Source organism: Bicyclus anynana, chromosome 16, assembly GCF_947172395.1.
Source record: "Bicyclus anynana chromosome 16, ilBicAnyn1.1, whole genome shotgun sequence".
NCBI lineage: Eukaryota > Metazoa > Arthropoda > Insecta > Lepidoptera > Nymphalidae > Bicyclus > Bicyclus anynana.
Window position 1 is genome coordinate 4,912,801 of NC_069098.1, and position 14,659 is coordinate 4,927,459.

The 14,659-nt window shown below is 35.6% G+C and overlaps 2 protein-coding genes across 3 annotated transcripts in view; one reads left to right on the top strand and one right to left on the bottom strand.

Annotated features, from left to right (window-relative positions):
• Positions 1 to 446: 446 nt before the first annotated feature.
• LOC128198862 (brachyurin-like) lies at positions 447 to 6,790 on the top strand. The gene is made up of 5 exons (XM_052886281.1): positions 447 to 997; positions 1,594 to 1,867; positions 4,121 to 4,216; positions 5,033 to 5,232; positions 6,613 to 6,790. The coding sequence occupies exons 1-5, from the start codon at positions 710 to 712 to the stop codon at positions 6,718 to 6,720; spliced, it is 966 nt and encodes a 321-aa protein (XP_052742241.1). The 5' UTR covers positions 447 to 709; the 3' UTR covers positions 6,721 to 6,790.
• Positions 6,791 to 7,277: 487 nt separating this feature from the next.
• LOC112046675 (fasciculation and elongation protein zeta-2) overlaps positions 7,278 to 14,659 on the bottom strand; it is a 67,288-nt gene continuing 59,906 nt past the window's right edge. For both annotated transcript variants that reach the window (XM_024083393.2, XM_024083394.2), the window contains 3 exons: positions 11,353 to 11,609; positions 10,762 to 10,837; positions 7,278 to 10,085 (listed from right to left, as the gene is read on the bottom strand). In XM_024083393.2, coding sequence (XP_023939161.1) covers positions 10,003 to 10,085; positions 10,762 to 10,837; positions 11,353 to 11,609 — 416 coding nt within the window. In that variant the 3' untranslated portion in view covers positions 7,278 to 10,002. The remainder of the gene's footprint in view (positions 10,086 to 10,761; positions 10,838 to 11,352; positions 11,610 to 14,659) is intronic.

Genomic DNA, 14,659 nt, shown 5'->3' on the forward strand with positions numbered 1-14,659 from the left:
TTCAATGTCCTTTCATTTCAAGTACCATCTTTGGCCTATTTTTAGGTAGGTATAACTTTTGTTCAGACTGGTTGTTGTAAAAACCAGTGGGAAACCCACTAAAACCAAAGATTTATTTATAATAATCCAAGGGATATATTGTATGAACAACGCCAGCCCAGAACTTAATATTGATTAGATTACAATTGAATTATAATTAGTTCATTACATAAAATTGTTTTGAATGTCTTAAAATAATTTTATCTAATCAAATAACTGAATGGCGTGGACCTAAAGTCACGAATAGATATACAAAATATTATGCTTTTTTAGAGAATATACTAATTGGCACCCGAGACTTCGCCTGTGTGGAAATAAGCTGTTTTGATATTTAGGTTTTACTGTACCTACCTAGGTAAATAAAATCTTTTTAACAAAAAAAATTAACCGACTTCAAAATCACAAAAATAAACTAAAAATCGAAAAATAACATCGAATGTGCTACCTTCAGATCACTTTGAAGGCTGTGCCAAGCCGGTGGTATTAATTAAATCTATCGAAAAGAACTTGGAATGGGAGAGACCGTTAATCGTAACATACTTTGTTATTTTATGGATGCATTGCATTGACATAATATTCACTGATAAAAATAACAACAGTCTCGATGTACCTAATCCATAAAAAGATTATAATACCACGATTAATCAGGATTTAGTAATCGAGTTTTCAAATGATTTGTCTGATAATTGGGGTATATAAATTATTTTCCTGCTTAGTATTATCGTATTGCTGGATTTCGCATTTGATAGTCGCAAACAAAATGCTGATGCTAATGTTGGCTTGTTTGGTGTCGAGCGCCTTCGCGGTGCAGGTGTCGACGGACTATCACTTGGATATCGGCATTCCAAAAGCGACCAGGATCAAGGAGGCAGAGGACAAAATCTTCGCCGGTGAAAGTATTGGCAATAGCAGGATTGTTGGTGGAAGCATAGCACCTATTGGCGCTCATCCTTATTTGGTAAGTCATAAAATAATACATTTTGATTCCCTTGTTGTTTTTTTTTTATCACTGGAAACATCCCTTCCGGTAGCAAAGGTTCACAATTTCCGCGTGAACTATGTATTTTTGGGATAAAAAGTAACCTTTAGGTTACTCCATAACCTCCTCTGTCTTCAAGTGAAAGTCCCATTAAAATCGGTTCAGCCGTTCCTATATTAGCCTGGAAAAACAGAAAGAAAGATAAAACTTTAAAAAAGCTTGATCATGATCATTATCAACCCACATTCGGCTCACTGCTGAGCTCAAGTCTTCTCTCAGAATGAGAGGGGTTAGGCCAATAGTCCACCACGCTGGCCCAATGCGGATTGGCAGACTTCACACACGCAGAGAATTAAGAAAATTGTCTGATGTGCAGGTTTCCTCACGATGTTTTTCCTTCACCGTTTGAGACATGTGATATTTAATTTCTTAAAATGCACAAAACTGAAAAGTTGGAGGTGCATGCTTGGACCGGATTCGAACCCACATCCTCCGGAATCGGAGGCAGAGGTCATATCCACTGGGCTATCACGTCCAGTATACACATTACAATACTTATATTCTGATTCCCACAGGCCGGATTGGTAATCTCTTTCCACAACCACCCTGGGCAATCAGCATGCGGAGCATCTCTGCTCAGTGCCAACCGCCTGGTGACAGCCGCCCACTGCTGGGACACGCCCACTCTGCAGGCGATGCAGTTCGTGGTGGTGCTAGGCTCGGAGTTCCTCTTCCGAGGAGGCACTAGGATCCCCACTTCGCACGTAATACTGCATCCACAATGGACTCCCAGTAACTTAGGCAGTGATGTAGCTATGATTTATCTGCCACAGAAAGTTGCCTTCACTTGTAAGTATTTTTTTTTGTTGAAAGTATTTATACAAACCACAGATTAATCAATAATATACAGATGGAGCGTACGGAACGCGACGGTGTCGTAGCTGCTCCAAATGGGAAATTCAAAAAGTAATACATTCTCGAATCAGTATGACACGAATCGTCGCATCAGTAATTTTCAACATTATTCAAGAAAAATATCGTCTTTTGTTATTAAATATTTTAAAAACAGTTCACAAAAACTAAAAAAATAAGATGGAGTAGGTATTTTTTATTGGTAATTGATTATTATATTAATTTACGTAATACGGATGATGACAGTTTTTTAAATTGTATATAAATTAAGAGTATTTAAACAGCAAAGCAATTTTGTAAAAGTAACAGGGTATCTGCGATCATTACTTTCGGAGCTACAGGGATTTAAAGGGTCAGATTTGCGGCGCTGCCGCGGATCCCTGAAAAACGCTCCATACAAAATGGCACGATTTAGTGACGTCGTTGGCTCGCTGATCGATAGGTTTGTATGGGCGTTCAAACAAAATTACTAATATCTTTGTTGTTTGTGCGTTTATGTTTATAGTTCATTTATTGAAAAATGTCACATTTAATGTAAGGAAGCTAAAACTGTATGAATTTTCATCTAATTACGATAAAAAAATTTAATAGATTTTGAAATTTTATAATCTTATTTATTTTGCAAATATCCAGTCAATCTTTGCCTTTTATGTATAAATTAGTTAATATTGACCTTATTTACCCGAATGTATCATAACAATCAATATATTCAAACCTAGTCATCATCCCCATTGTTGTTAGTGTTAAATTTTGAAATACAAGTTATGAAAAAAGTTTGTATATGTATATGCGGTTGTCAAGGAGACGCATGACGTTTGCTTTTTTTAATGGGTTTCACCGGCTTTAAGTACGTTGCTAAGTAAACTAAAAAGACTCACTCTGGTTACTCTGTGATACAAACTAAGACTATTGGTACCCGAACCAGGAGGAGTTTTCACGTGTACATTGTACAGTCGTTGCTAGTATTCCAACCAACGGAATCGCAGAGTATTTTAGGTTGCATAGAACAACACTGACAAGTTTTGGTCCGGGAGGAAATGAATGGCGAAAAATGTTCCTAGCTCGGGTATGGTAGACACAAAAGCTTTTCTAATTAAATATTTAATACTTAATACTTTTTGTTATAAATCGTGTCCAAAGGAGTATAATTTACTCTCACTTGCGATATGGTAAGGGTTACCGGTGTGATTACAGACACAGGGTGTAATAGTTTGCAAAAAATTACGAATTGTTATTTCTTTTAAATTTCGGTGGAAAAATATTAGGAAATTATTATTTACTAGCGGACGCCCACGACTTCGTCTGCGTGAAACCCTACTACTACGCCTACCCCTACCCTACCCCTATCTTACTACCCCTATGGTAGGGACCATGTGACGGCGACGGAAGCTTAAAAAATGGAGTAACTTTTCCCGTTTTCTCAACATTTCCCTTCACTGCTCTGCTCCTATTGACGGTAGCGTAATGAAAAGTATTCTTTAACCTGCCCAGAGCAGAGCAGTGAAGGAAAATGTTGGGAAAACGGGAGAAGTTACTCAATTTTTTAAGCTTCCGTCGCGGGGTATTTGCGGTATTTGCGGACGGATTTTACCAAAAATTGTACCAAGTTTTGGTAAAATCCGTCGAGTAGTTTTTGTTTCTATAACGAACATACCACGCGACGGAAGCTTAAAAATTGTGTAACTTCTCCCGTTTTCCCAACATTTCCCTTCACTGCTCTGCTCCTATTGATCCTAGAGTGATTGAAAGTATACTATAACTTGCCCAGGAGTATGAAGAATAATTGTACCAAGTTTCGTTAAAATCCGTCGAGTAGTTTTTGTTTCTATAGAGAACATACAGACAGACAGACAAAAAATTTACTGATTGCATTTTTGGCATCAGTATCGACCACTAATCATCCTCTGATAGTTATTTTGGAAATATATTTCATGTACAGAATTGACCTCTCTACAGATTTATCATAAGTATAGACTAGCGGACGCCCGCGACACAAATCCCGCGGGAACCATGAATTTCCCAGGGATAAACGTAGCCTATGTGTTAATCCAGAGTATATTCCAAATATCAGTCAAATCGCTTCAGTAGCCGCTGCACAAAGAAAAAACAAACATACACACTTATACAAACACTTACACACAGTGTATGTGTAGTGTGTACATTGAATGATTGTGATAATGTCAATTCCAGCAAGAATTCAACCAGTGTACCTGCCGTCCTACAACTTGTGGGACACTTTCTTCGGCCAGACAGCCACCGCTGCGGGGTACGGACTAACCAGTGACTGTAAGTACCCTATCATACCATATATATTTGAGAATGGTCTATTTTCTTGGATAACTTGAAAACTATTAATTTAAAAATTACAAAAAAATATATATTTACCCTTGCCTAGCTCGTTTGTTTGATGTATCACACGAAGCAATTGAAGATAGTTTTTTTTTTTTTTGAAATTTACATCTTGGCCCCCAGTTATATTTCTGAGGTTTTCCGCAAATCTTCAAGTAGAAAGTTAACTTATGCATTTTTTTGGAAACATCCTATGTAGCTTAAGTCAATGTTATTTTTGTTTTTTTTTTTAAGAAATTTTATCCTTTATTTAGGCCCTTTCAACTAATTTTCATACAAGGTATTCCTTTCAAGGCATGCTAATCCACTGGTATGACCACTGGCAGCCAGAATACTATCGCCAACGCGCGTATGAATTCGCATGAATTAATTCGCCTTCGGGATTACTTATCCATTTAATAATGATGATGAATGAATGATTTATATAATTTCAATGAATGCATGTATATAAGAGGAAGTCTGAAGGTGGCGCCAGTGACAGAAAAATTGAGGAGTAGAAGGTTAGCTTGGTATGGACATGTAATGCGTAGGGAGGAAAGTTATATTACTAGAAAAATTGTTGAATGTGCAAGTGGAAGGACATAAGAGGAGAGGAAGGCTAAAGAAGAGATGGTTGGATTGTGTGAAAAAGGAGGATGATGAGTTGACGAGTATAGAGACGATTGGAAAAGGTTGATATATTTTTCCGACCCCACTTAAGTGGGATAAGGGTAAGGAGATGATGAACGAATGCATGTTAATCCCTTGTTGCAGCACAAGTGGGCGTGTCAGTGAACTCGATGGTGAGCCACGTGTCGCTGCGCGTGATCTCGGTGCCGCAGTGCCAGGCGGTGTTCGGCTCCGTGTTCGTGCAGCAGAGCACGCTGTGCACCGACGGCAGCGGCGGCGTCGGCATCTGCGGCGGCGACTCCGGCGGCCCGCTCGTCATACAGCGCTTCGGACGACCCACCTTGGTAATATTCCATGTACAAGCTAAGCGTCGCTTTCACTTATGCACTATCTTCAAAACAAGAGTGAATGGGCACCTTCTAGGCAAGCGTCTCCCATCTTTACGGCCAGTTTCTTCATCGCAAGTAACAGTCAAAGTAACGTCATAAATCAAAAGTGACGGTCTTATTCTCTGAAAAATAAATTCTTCTTTACTACTTGCTACTTTTACTGTTACTTTAGCTTTACATGAAGAAACTGGCTGTTAGACTGTAACTACACCATCAGGTTAGATTATGGTCAGACGCGAGCCTATTTGCATAAAAAAAACTTACTTCTTCCCTACTCCTATTCTACCCCATCTTTCAAGATGCTCAACGCAACGTGTGGGCCTAAACATGAGCAAGACGAAGATTATGACTAATGCTCATGTACCGCTCCACCCAGTTATTGTTGAGAAATCTGCGCTCGAAATTGTAGACAAATATGAATATGTGGTGAGCCGTGATAGCCCAGTGGATATGACCTCTGCCTCCGAGTCCGGAGGGTGTGGGTTCGAATCCGGCCCGGGGCATGCACCTCTAACTTTTCAGTTGTGTACATTTTAAGAATTTAAATATCACGTGTCTCAATCGGTGAAGGAAAACATCGTGAGGAAACCTGCATACCAGAGAATTACCATAATTCTCTGCGTGTGTGAAGTCTCCCAATCCACATTGGGCCAGCGTGGTGGACTATTGGCCTAACCCCTCTCATTCTGAGAGGAGACTCGATCTCAGCAGTGAGCCGAATATGGGTTGATGACGACGATGTATACGTAGGACACACAGTCCAGTTAGGTAGGTCCAATATCGAGAAAGATGTGAATCGCGGAATCCAGCTCGACTGGGCAGCGTTCGGGAAACTCCGCGACATCTTTTCAATGACGCGCAATAAAAAGTTTTCGAGGTATATCAAGATGGATCCTTAAATTATAATTAAAATAAAATTGACTTAAAGCAACTATGACATGGCAATTGACAGCAAACGTCAAATCGACTACTGCATTGAAAACGTCATCAATCCGCCATTATTACCCCTAATAGTGTTGCACTTGCATTGGGAGAGAATCACAGTATTTCGACAGAATTAAAGTAAATTCGTTGATTTGTATAATCAAAAATAGTTAAAAAAAATATTTTCTTTCATTTCCGCCAGGCTACAATGTCTGATCCTGGGCTCCATACAATTTTGGATCGTCTTTTGATTTGATTTTTTTTATTCTCTACAAGTTAGCCCTTGGCTGCAATCTTACCTGATAGTAAGTGATGATGCAATCTAAGATGGAAGCGGGTTAACTTGTTCAGGAGTTGGATGAAAATCCACACTTCATACACGCTTCATTATTTATCTGTTTGTATTCCCAGATCGGCATCAGTTCGTTCGTCGCCAGCATCGGCTGCGAGCTCGGGTTCCCGTCCGCCTTCGCCAGAGTGACCAGCTTCTACGACTTCATCAAACAGCACATGACGTAGCCCACTACTACATACTACTTACTGTACCTACCTCTAGTCTCCTATTTATTAAAAAATATTCATTTAATACATATTTGATTTATTTATATACACTAACGCCCGCGACTTCATTGAACTTTACATTAGATGCAAGTTATTTTCTGCCCCTTCCATATTTTTTCATTTATTATTTACAAGTTAGCCCTTGACTACAATCTGACCAGATGGTAAGTGATGATGCAATCTAAAATGGAAGCGGGCTAACTTGTTAGGAGGAGGATGAAAATCCACACCCCTTTCGGTTTCTACACGACATCGTACCGGAACGCTAAATAGCGGTACGTCTTTGTCGGTAGGGTAATAACTAGCCACGGCCGAAGCCTTCCACCAGCCAATCAATCGGTCCAGGCGGGGATCGAACCCAGGACCTTCGTCTTGTAAATCCACCTCGCATACCACTGCGCCACGGAGGTCGTCAAAATTATCCAGTATTTATTTATACGAAATTTCTGACAGACAGACATACTTACTTTGGCATTTATAATAATTAGTATGGATATGGATAAATTAAAACAATATTTAGATTTATTTGAAGCTCCTTTATTTTAACCAGGTACTACGCATCCATACTTATGCACTGCATAGTGTTTTTTTTTGTTACGTTCGTGAATTATTTTACATGGCAACACTTCGCTCAGGCACGCTCACGCATGTTCACAATTTTAATCGGCAGTTTGACAAAACGATATTTTAATTGAAATCGTAACCACAAATCTGATCAGTCAATGCGATCGATCAAAAAAATAAAAGAGACCGACCATATTGGGCCCAACATATTACAGAAAAATGAATAACGAAAAATCCTTTATTTGATAATTTTATATTTAAATATTTTATAATGAAGAGACTTGCTTAAGCAACTAATTTTGCAATTTATGATGCAATTGACAGTTGCATAATCCTGATTATGCAACTGTCAATCAAACTGATATTATTATTTTATAAATGACACTAATTTGGACTCTGTAACGATTCAATTCATCAAAAAAGACCCAAAAATGTATGAAAAATGGTCGGTCTCCTTTTAGTTAGTTTCAGCATAATGCATTATACAATGTAACTTACAGTTCAAACCTTATTGTTTTCTTTTTGGTAATACCTACATTCTTAGTCATAGTAATCCTTTGACTAGCGGTTATACCTGCTAATAGCAGTGTTTCTAAAGTTTTATCATCCAAAAGAAGACACCATAAGTCTGCAGATGCAAAGGCTAAATTTATTATCAACTTATATCGTCCAATCGCGAAAATTATAAAATTAACGTATGAAAGTCACTAAAACAATAGATAATAACATACTCGTAGTAGTTATAGACAGTTCTTATTTAGTACCAATCCTCAATCATACTTCCATTCGTTTTCTACAGAATTACAGATACGACAGCGACAACTGGTGTTGCTACACGAAAAAATGTACTTATATGTGCGACGTAAGCATCCACGGTAGATTTTGCAAAAGAAAATATAATTCTTGTAAATATTCAAACAATTTTCAAATTACAACAAAAACTTTACAATTTTATATTTAATCTTATCGAAATACTTTTTGAATTTTTTTATAAGATTCCAAAAAAACTCCGATGAAAATATAAATTCTTTGAGACAATATTAAATTCCATAGCAATTCGAAGCTTTACCATTTTTTAAACGTGTTTTATTAAAGGTTATAAAGAAAAACAATATTTAATTTATGTCCTAAATATTTTTCACTTGAGTTTTCTTTAACCTTGGATTTGATATTTTTTTTATAAAGTAGATCTATATGGTTTTCTTACTCGTATCTATATAATGACATGAAATGTAATAAAATTAACAAAATTATGACTACAAAACGTTGAGACTAGAAATAAAACTTATATATTAAAAATATTATGATCTAAGACTACCTACATGTATATTTCATAGTGCTGATAATTAGTGGCATTTAATATTAATTTTGTTAACAAAAATAATAGTTACAGCGAATTTACCATACTAAGTGTCCTAGCTACATTATAAATTGTGGTAGAGTCAAATTAGATTGAAAAAAGTGAAACATCTGAAATAATCAGAAAACAACTTCTACTTATTAAAATAATAGTTCGATGCAATAAAATAGAAATGACAAGAATAACATCGTTAAGAACATTTAATGAAACGTTCATTTTTTATATTTCTATTGAGATATAATTATGATTTTTAATAGTTTTATTAATTTCAGCACCTTTAGCACTTTTTTCACGGTAAACCGTATCGGATATAGCCATGTTAAATCGATTGTCAAAAATAAACTTGAAAACAATTCGAGAGACTTTTTCTCTATTTAGTATAAGATAGCACTTAATTACAATAATTTTCAATGTTTGAAGGCTTCTTACATTAAAAGTATTAAAATAAAACTTATAATTATTAATTAGATAAAGCTGATGGTTATTATTTACAAGCCTCTGCAGCACTTTTCTTAAATTAATTAAATTTATCGAATATTTATTTTGAGACGACAATTCCAGTTGATTTTTTTTATATTTACACGATAAAATCGATTTTTTAATAAATCATTAAATTAATAAATTTCTTAAATAAATATAATTATATCGATCATTAATTAAAACAGCACAGAATATCTTAAAAGGAAATCTTAAAAGGAAGCAATAATTAACAAACTACCATAATACGATATCACAGTTCATTTATGCAAAAAGTATTATAAAACAAATATGCCAAAAAAATGGTTTGAATTATGAAAATACGTTTTATGGCAATATTCACTTAAAATACAATAATTACGAACAAATTCTAAAAAATATAGGTAATTCTATAACACACATGGCAACACTGAGAGCATAGACAACGTTGCAAGTGTGTGCATAATTCCGCACACATTACAATTATTCCTTTTTTAAATTTCAAAATACATATTATTATTTAAAATTCATCATATTTTTAAACACGTGCATTTAGTCGCTGCCCATTTATTTTCTTGAATTTCATTATTTTTTTTTGATATGAGACAGCTTAATATTAATAAAAGTGTGCTGACATTGAGTTTTAATTTGATTTAATATGAATAATATTGAAGTAAATACAAAAATAACTACATTTTTCCCTTTAGATCAAGTTTAAATAAAAAGAAGATCTAAATGCAAACATAGTATTATATTTCAAGCATTTATCGAACCTTCTTTATGTATGTTTATAAAAGTTTAAAATGTAGTTACCGTATTTATATGATATTGAATTAGCTAATTTTAAGTAATTATTCAGTTTATGTCGGACACAGTACTTTTAAAATATAGTCTGTGAGCAGAGTCGGCACTGTAGGACTGTCTTCGTTCAATGCTTTTAGAACTGAAAAATAGAAAAATAAATTGTAAATAAAAAAAAAATATAACAATCTATATCTATTATAATAAAACTGTAGCAGGTCAAATTCTGTACATTGAAGATATTTTGAAAATTTTTGTTAGGGGGCATTATATAATCGATACTGAAGTTAAAAATATTTTTTTTCGATTTTTTGTCTGTTTGTCTGTCTGTCTGTTGTTATTCGGGCAAACACGCTGAAACTACTGAATGAATTCAAATGAAACTTGGCACGGTTTAAGACTATAATACGGAGAAGGTTATAGGATACTTTTTATTGCGAAAATCTAAATAGGGGGTGAAATAGGGGTTGAAAGTTTAGAAAAGTAGTAGTAGTAGTAGTAAAGAGATATGGCTATCTCTAATATAAAATATCATTGTTAGGAGTGTTAAATGGTTTTAAAAGACGTCCTTAACCCTACATCCATCGGTCACAAGTCCGGGACTTCGCTTAAGGTATTCTCTGCCACTCGAGGGTTTATTGGTAACATTCTTGGTAGGAATTGTTAGTCTTTCATTCAATAATATTGTGTTTGCCTTTTTAAATCCGCTTCTGATGCCAACCAGTCTCGGACTGTATATTTGATTTTTATTTATTATAAAGTAATTATTATAGTAGACGTATAATACATTGGCATCAGATATGAATAATGGTACTTACTCTTTATGAGCACCTGTAGTGACTGATTGTCAGGCGGCCCATTTTCCAAGTGGAACGGTATAACCGTGGTTAGATACTGAAACAAAATAATAGCGAGATTAGTTTATGAGTACGTACTCAGGATAAGGATAAAGTCAATATCAATATACAGTAGAAGGTATAAATATAATCAATTAACTATTATTAATAGTGTTCTTTGTGATAGCCCAGTGGGTATGACTTCTGCTTTCGATTCGCAGGGCGTAAAGGTTCGAATCCGATCTCTAATCTAAATAATATAATATCACGTGTCTCTAATAAAAACATCGTGAGGAAACCTGCATACCTGAGAATTTTCTCAATTCTCTGTGTGTGTGAAGTCTGCCAATCTGCATTTGTCAGCATAGCTTAACCCCTCTCATTCTGAGATAAGACTACCTTCTTTTATGCTAAAAATTACCTTCTATTGGACTCTTACTGAAATTCACCAAAAAAATATTTTGTGTCCTTACAGTAGACACAACTAGAAAATAATGTCGCTGCTATGTTCAAAGTTTTCGTGTATGTAGATACAATTCTTCTCCTTAGAGTATATAGTCTTTGGTTCCGTACCTTAGGTTCAGAATGACTGTTGTTCAGACCGGGAGAGCGCGGTGCGCCAGGTCTCTTCTTCTTCTCGATGTGGTACTGCCGTCTCTTGTTCTGCACCGCCAGCAGGAGAGAGATGAATGTGTTCTTCAACTCCTTCTCATACTCCAGCTCGTCGCGTAGAGCCAACTCCGCGATCAGAGTCTCGGAGAACTCTCGTATCAGCACTTCCAGCTCCAGGAATATCTCGTTCAATTGAGACAGCGACAGTTGGCGTAGTTCTGTAATGAACGAGATACTTTTTATTTTTCATCATCAGTGTTTTTTGTGGTACATTTCAGCCCAGTTCACTAACTTTCACGTATATAAGTGGACATATACAAAATTTACCAACTAGCTATTATTGTTTGCAATTCTCAAGTCACGTGATTATACTTATTTAATGTTAAATGATTAACATTGAGATTATAATATGAAAAAATGTCATCTGATGCCTACTGACGACCATTCGTAGATATCATATAGTAGGTAGATGACATTAGCCAGTTGACATTGTGATTTTTGTTAACAATGAGCTATAAGGAATACAAAAAATGCGGTTGTTATTGATTTGATATTAATAATATCGGTAAAAGGAACAAGTATGTACCTAACTCTCAGTCACAGAGGTGTGCCACTGGTTTCAGCTTTTTCTGCTGCTAATAAAATTTATCTATTTTATCTCAGGTAGGTTCTCTGATGTTTCATTAGCATTACCTGTTTATTATGATCCTAACCTCGTACCTGGATCAATATTTTGGAATCAATCGAATTGTCGAGGTGAATGCCCTCGCGACCGGCGACAGCAGAGTCAATATTTGTAAACACTGACTCATCCTAATCTAGATATTCAGCGAGGAACAAGAGCCATAAACACTTCTAGTGTACAAGGTTTAGATACTTTCGATTCTACGAAACACAAGCTGAGTAGGAATGTTTTTATCGGAATCAACAAGGCAAGTATAAACTTAGTCGATTATGGCGTCGGATGGTCGAGGAACTTTGTAACAGAAATTGGAGGTGCGTTGGTAGCTTTGTTACTTTTAAATTGTAAAGCGACACGTCGCGTGTAAAATACCTACTACCTAATGTGTGAGGGTTGCCAACAGTACTATAATATATAGTATTGTACTATATACTGTTGAACAAATATACCTATAGTACGCAATGAGCCGTGATAGCCCAATGGATATGACCTCTGCCTCCGATTTCGGAGGGTGTGGGTTCGAATCCGGTCCGGGGCATGCACCTCCAACTTTTCAGTTGTGTGCATTTTAAGAAAATAAATATCACGTGTCTCAATCGGTGAAGTAAAACATCGAGGAAACCTGCGTACCTACCAGAGAATTTCTTAATTCTCTGCGTGTGTGAAGTCTGCCAATCCGCATTGGGCCAGCGTGGTGGACTATTGGCCTAACCCCTCTCATTCTGAGAGGAGACTCGAGCTCAGCAGTGAGCCGTATATGGGTTGATAACGACGACGACGCAAAAATACTATTTTTTGCAACACTGTTATCAAGCAAAATTTTCATTTTTTGCAATATCTATAATAGCTATATATAGCCTATACGAACTTGTCTATCTTACTGAGTTCTAAAAATTAAACAAACGAACTAAAAAAATAGCATTCGATTTTTAAAAATTTAAAAATTAGATGTGAAAAGCTCGAGTCACTGAACCGTGAATAAATATGGCTTTTTTTTAATATTGATTTTTTGCTTATTCCATAAAATACTTTATTAAAGTGTAGGTACCTACTACATTTTTTATAGCTACTCGTAAATCTGAAAAATGGTATAATAATTTTCAGAAAAAATGTAGGCAACCCTAAATGTGTCACACAAAAAGTGCGCTGGGATTTAACTGCGCAATGGATAATAATTTATGTGCCATATAAACACGCGAATACGTTTATATAGTATGTTCAAGTACATACAGTTATATTTATAGAGTCTGTTGAAGTGGTTATTGTACTGGGTATAACATTTAAATTACTAGGACCTGAATGTAATGACGACTTTAATTTCGTTGAACTTGGATCGTTAATCGTCTTGGATCCATCCATCCATCCAACCATCGAAGATCATTACTCGTCTCATGAATGACTTTAGTATTACTACGAACATTAAATGGCTTTAAAATTATACCTTATGTCAAAATAGCATAAAATACAAAATAATTACAGACATGTATGTTATAATTACGTAACTCCGTGTAAGCTTGAACTAGTGGGTACTTTAGGAGTCAAGAGATTAGGGGACTGAATTTAAACCCCTATCTACAGGGTTGTAACCCTCTAACTTAAGCCTGCCAGCTAAAGTTATTAAAGAGTCTACCAACATGTAATTTTGTTTATTCGGATATATTCAACTAACGAGAATCTGGAGGTTTTTAAAACGGAATATGATATGCTAAAACTATGCTTTAATCAAAGTTTTGAAAGTTTAACCAGTTTTGATTCACGCACCAAAAGAGTTATTGATGTAGTCACCACTGCCCACAAGGTGGCCGAATAAGGTAACTAACAGTTTCATTTTTGTTATAAAAGAAGTGTTTTTCTAAAAACACACGGATAGACCGTTTTAGAGATATGTATGACAATTGACATGTATAATTAGTAGCATCTCACCATAAAGCAATATACAAAGTGGTGAAGGGACTACGACATTAACCACATATGAGGTATCGTGTTAGTACTCGGTAGTACGCCAAAATTTATCAAATTCTATGCAGCAGTTTAGCTAAAGGATTTAAGTATAAGATAGGTAGTGGCTTCTCAAAGAATAACACTTCTTCAAGTCGATGCGAAGAAGTTCGGAGTTTATCTCATGGTACCGTTAGTAAAAAGGAATGAATTGAAGTAACAGCAGTCCGAGTACTAAATAAACTTGGAAAATCACTAATTGATCCAAATAAAGAGATCCATAGAACAAAACATGAACATATGAGAGAAGTTATAAACATAAACAGTTAATCTAAATTATAGTAGTTACTTCTATAATACTAGTGACGATGTATGTCAATAAAACGGAACAAAGTGACTTGTGTTATGTTTTATATAGCGAATTAAAACATGTGTCATTGACATACAATCGTAACCATTCACGTTGTTTTTATTAAAGTTTATTTGTTCTAATGGTTCGCTAGATACAACTCGTTTTTATGATGCATCCAAGTCTTTAACAGCTACGACAATGACAAATGACAATAAATATTTAGTGACATGACAAAGAACTGCTATAAAACCCGATGTTGGTAGGAATTCATGGCTAAGAGATATACAGTTAGGCAA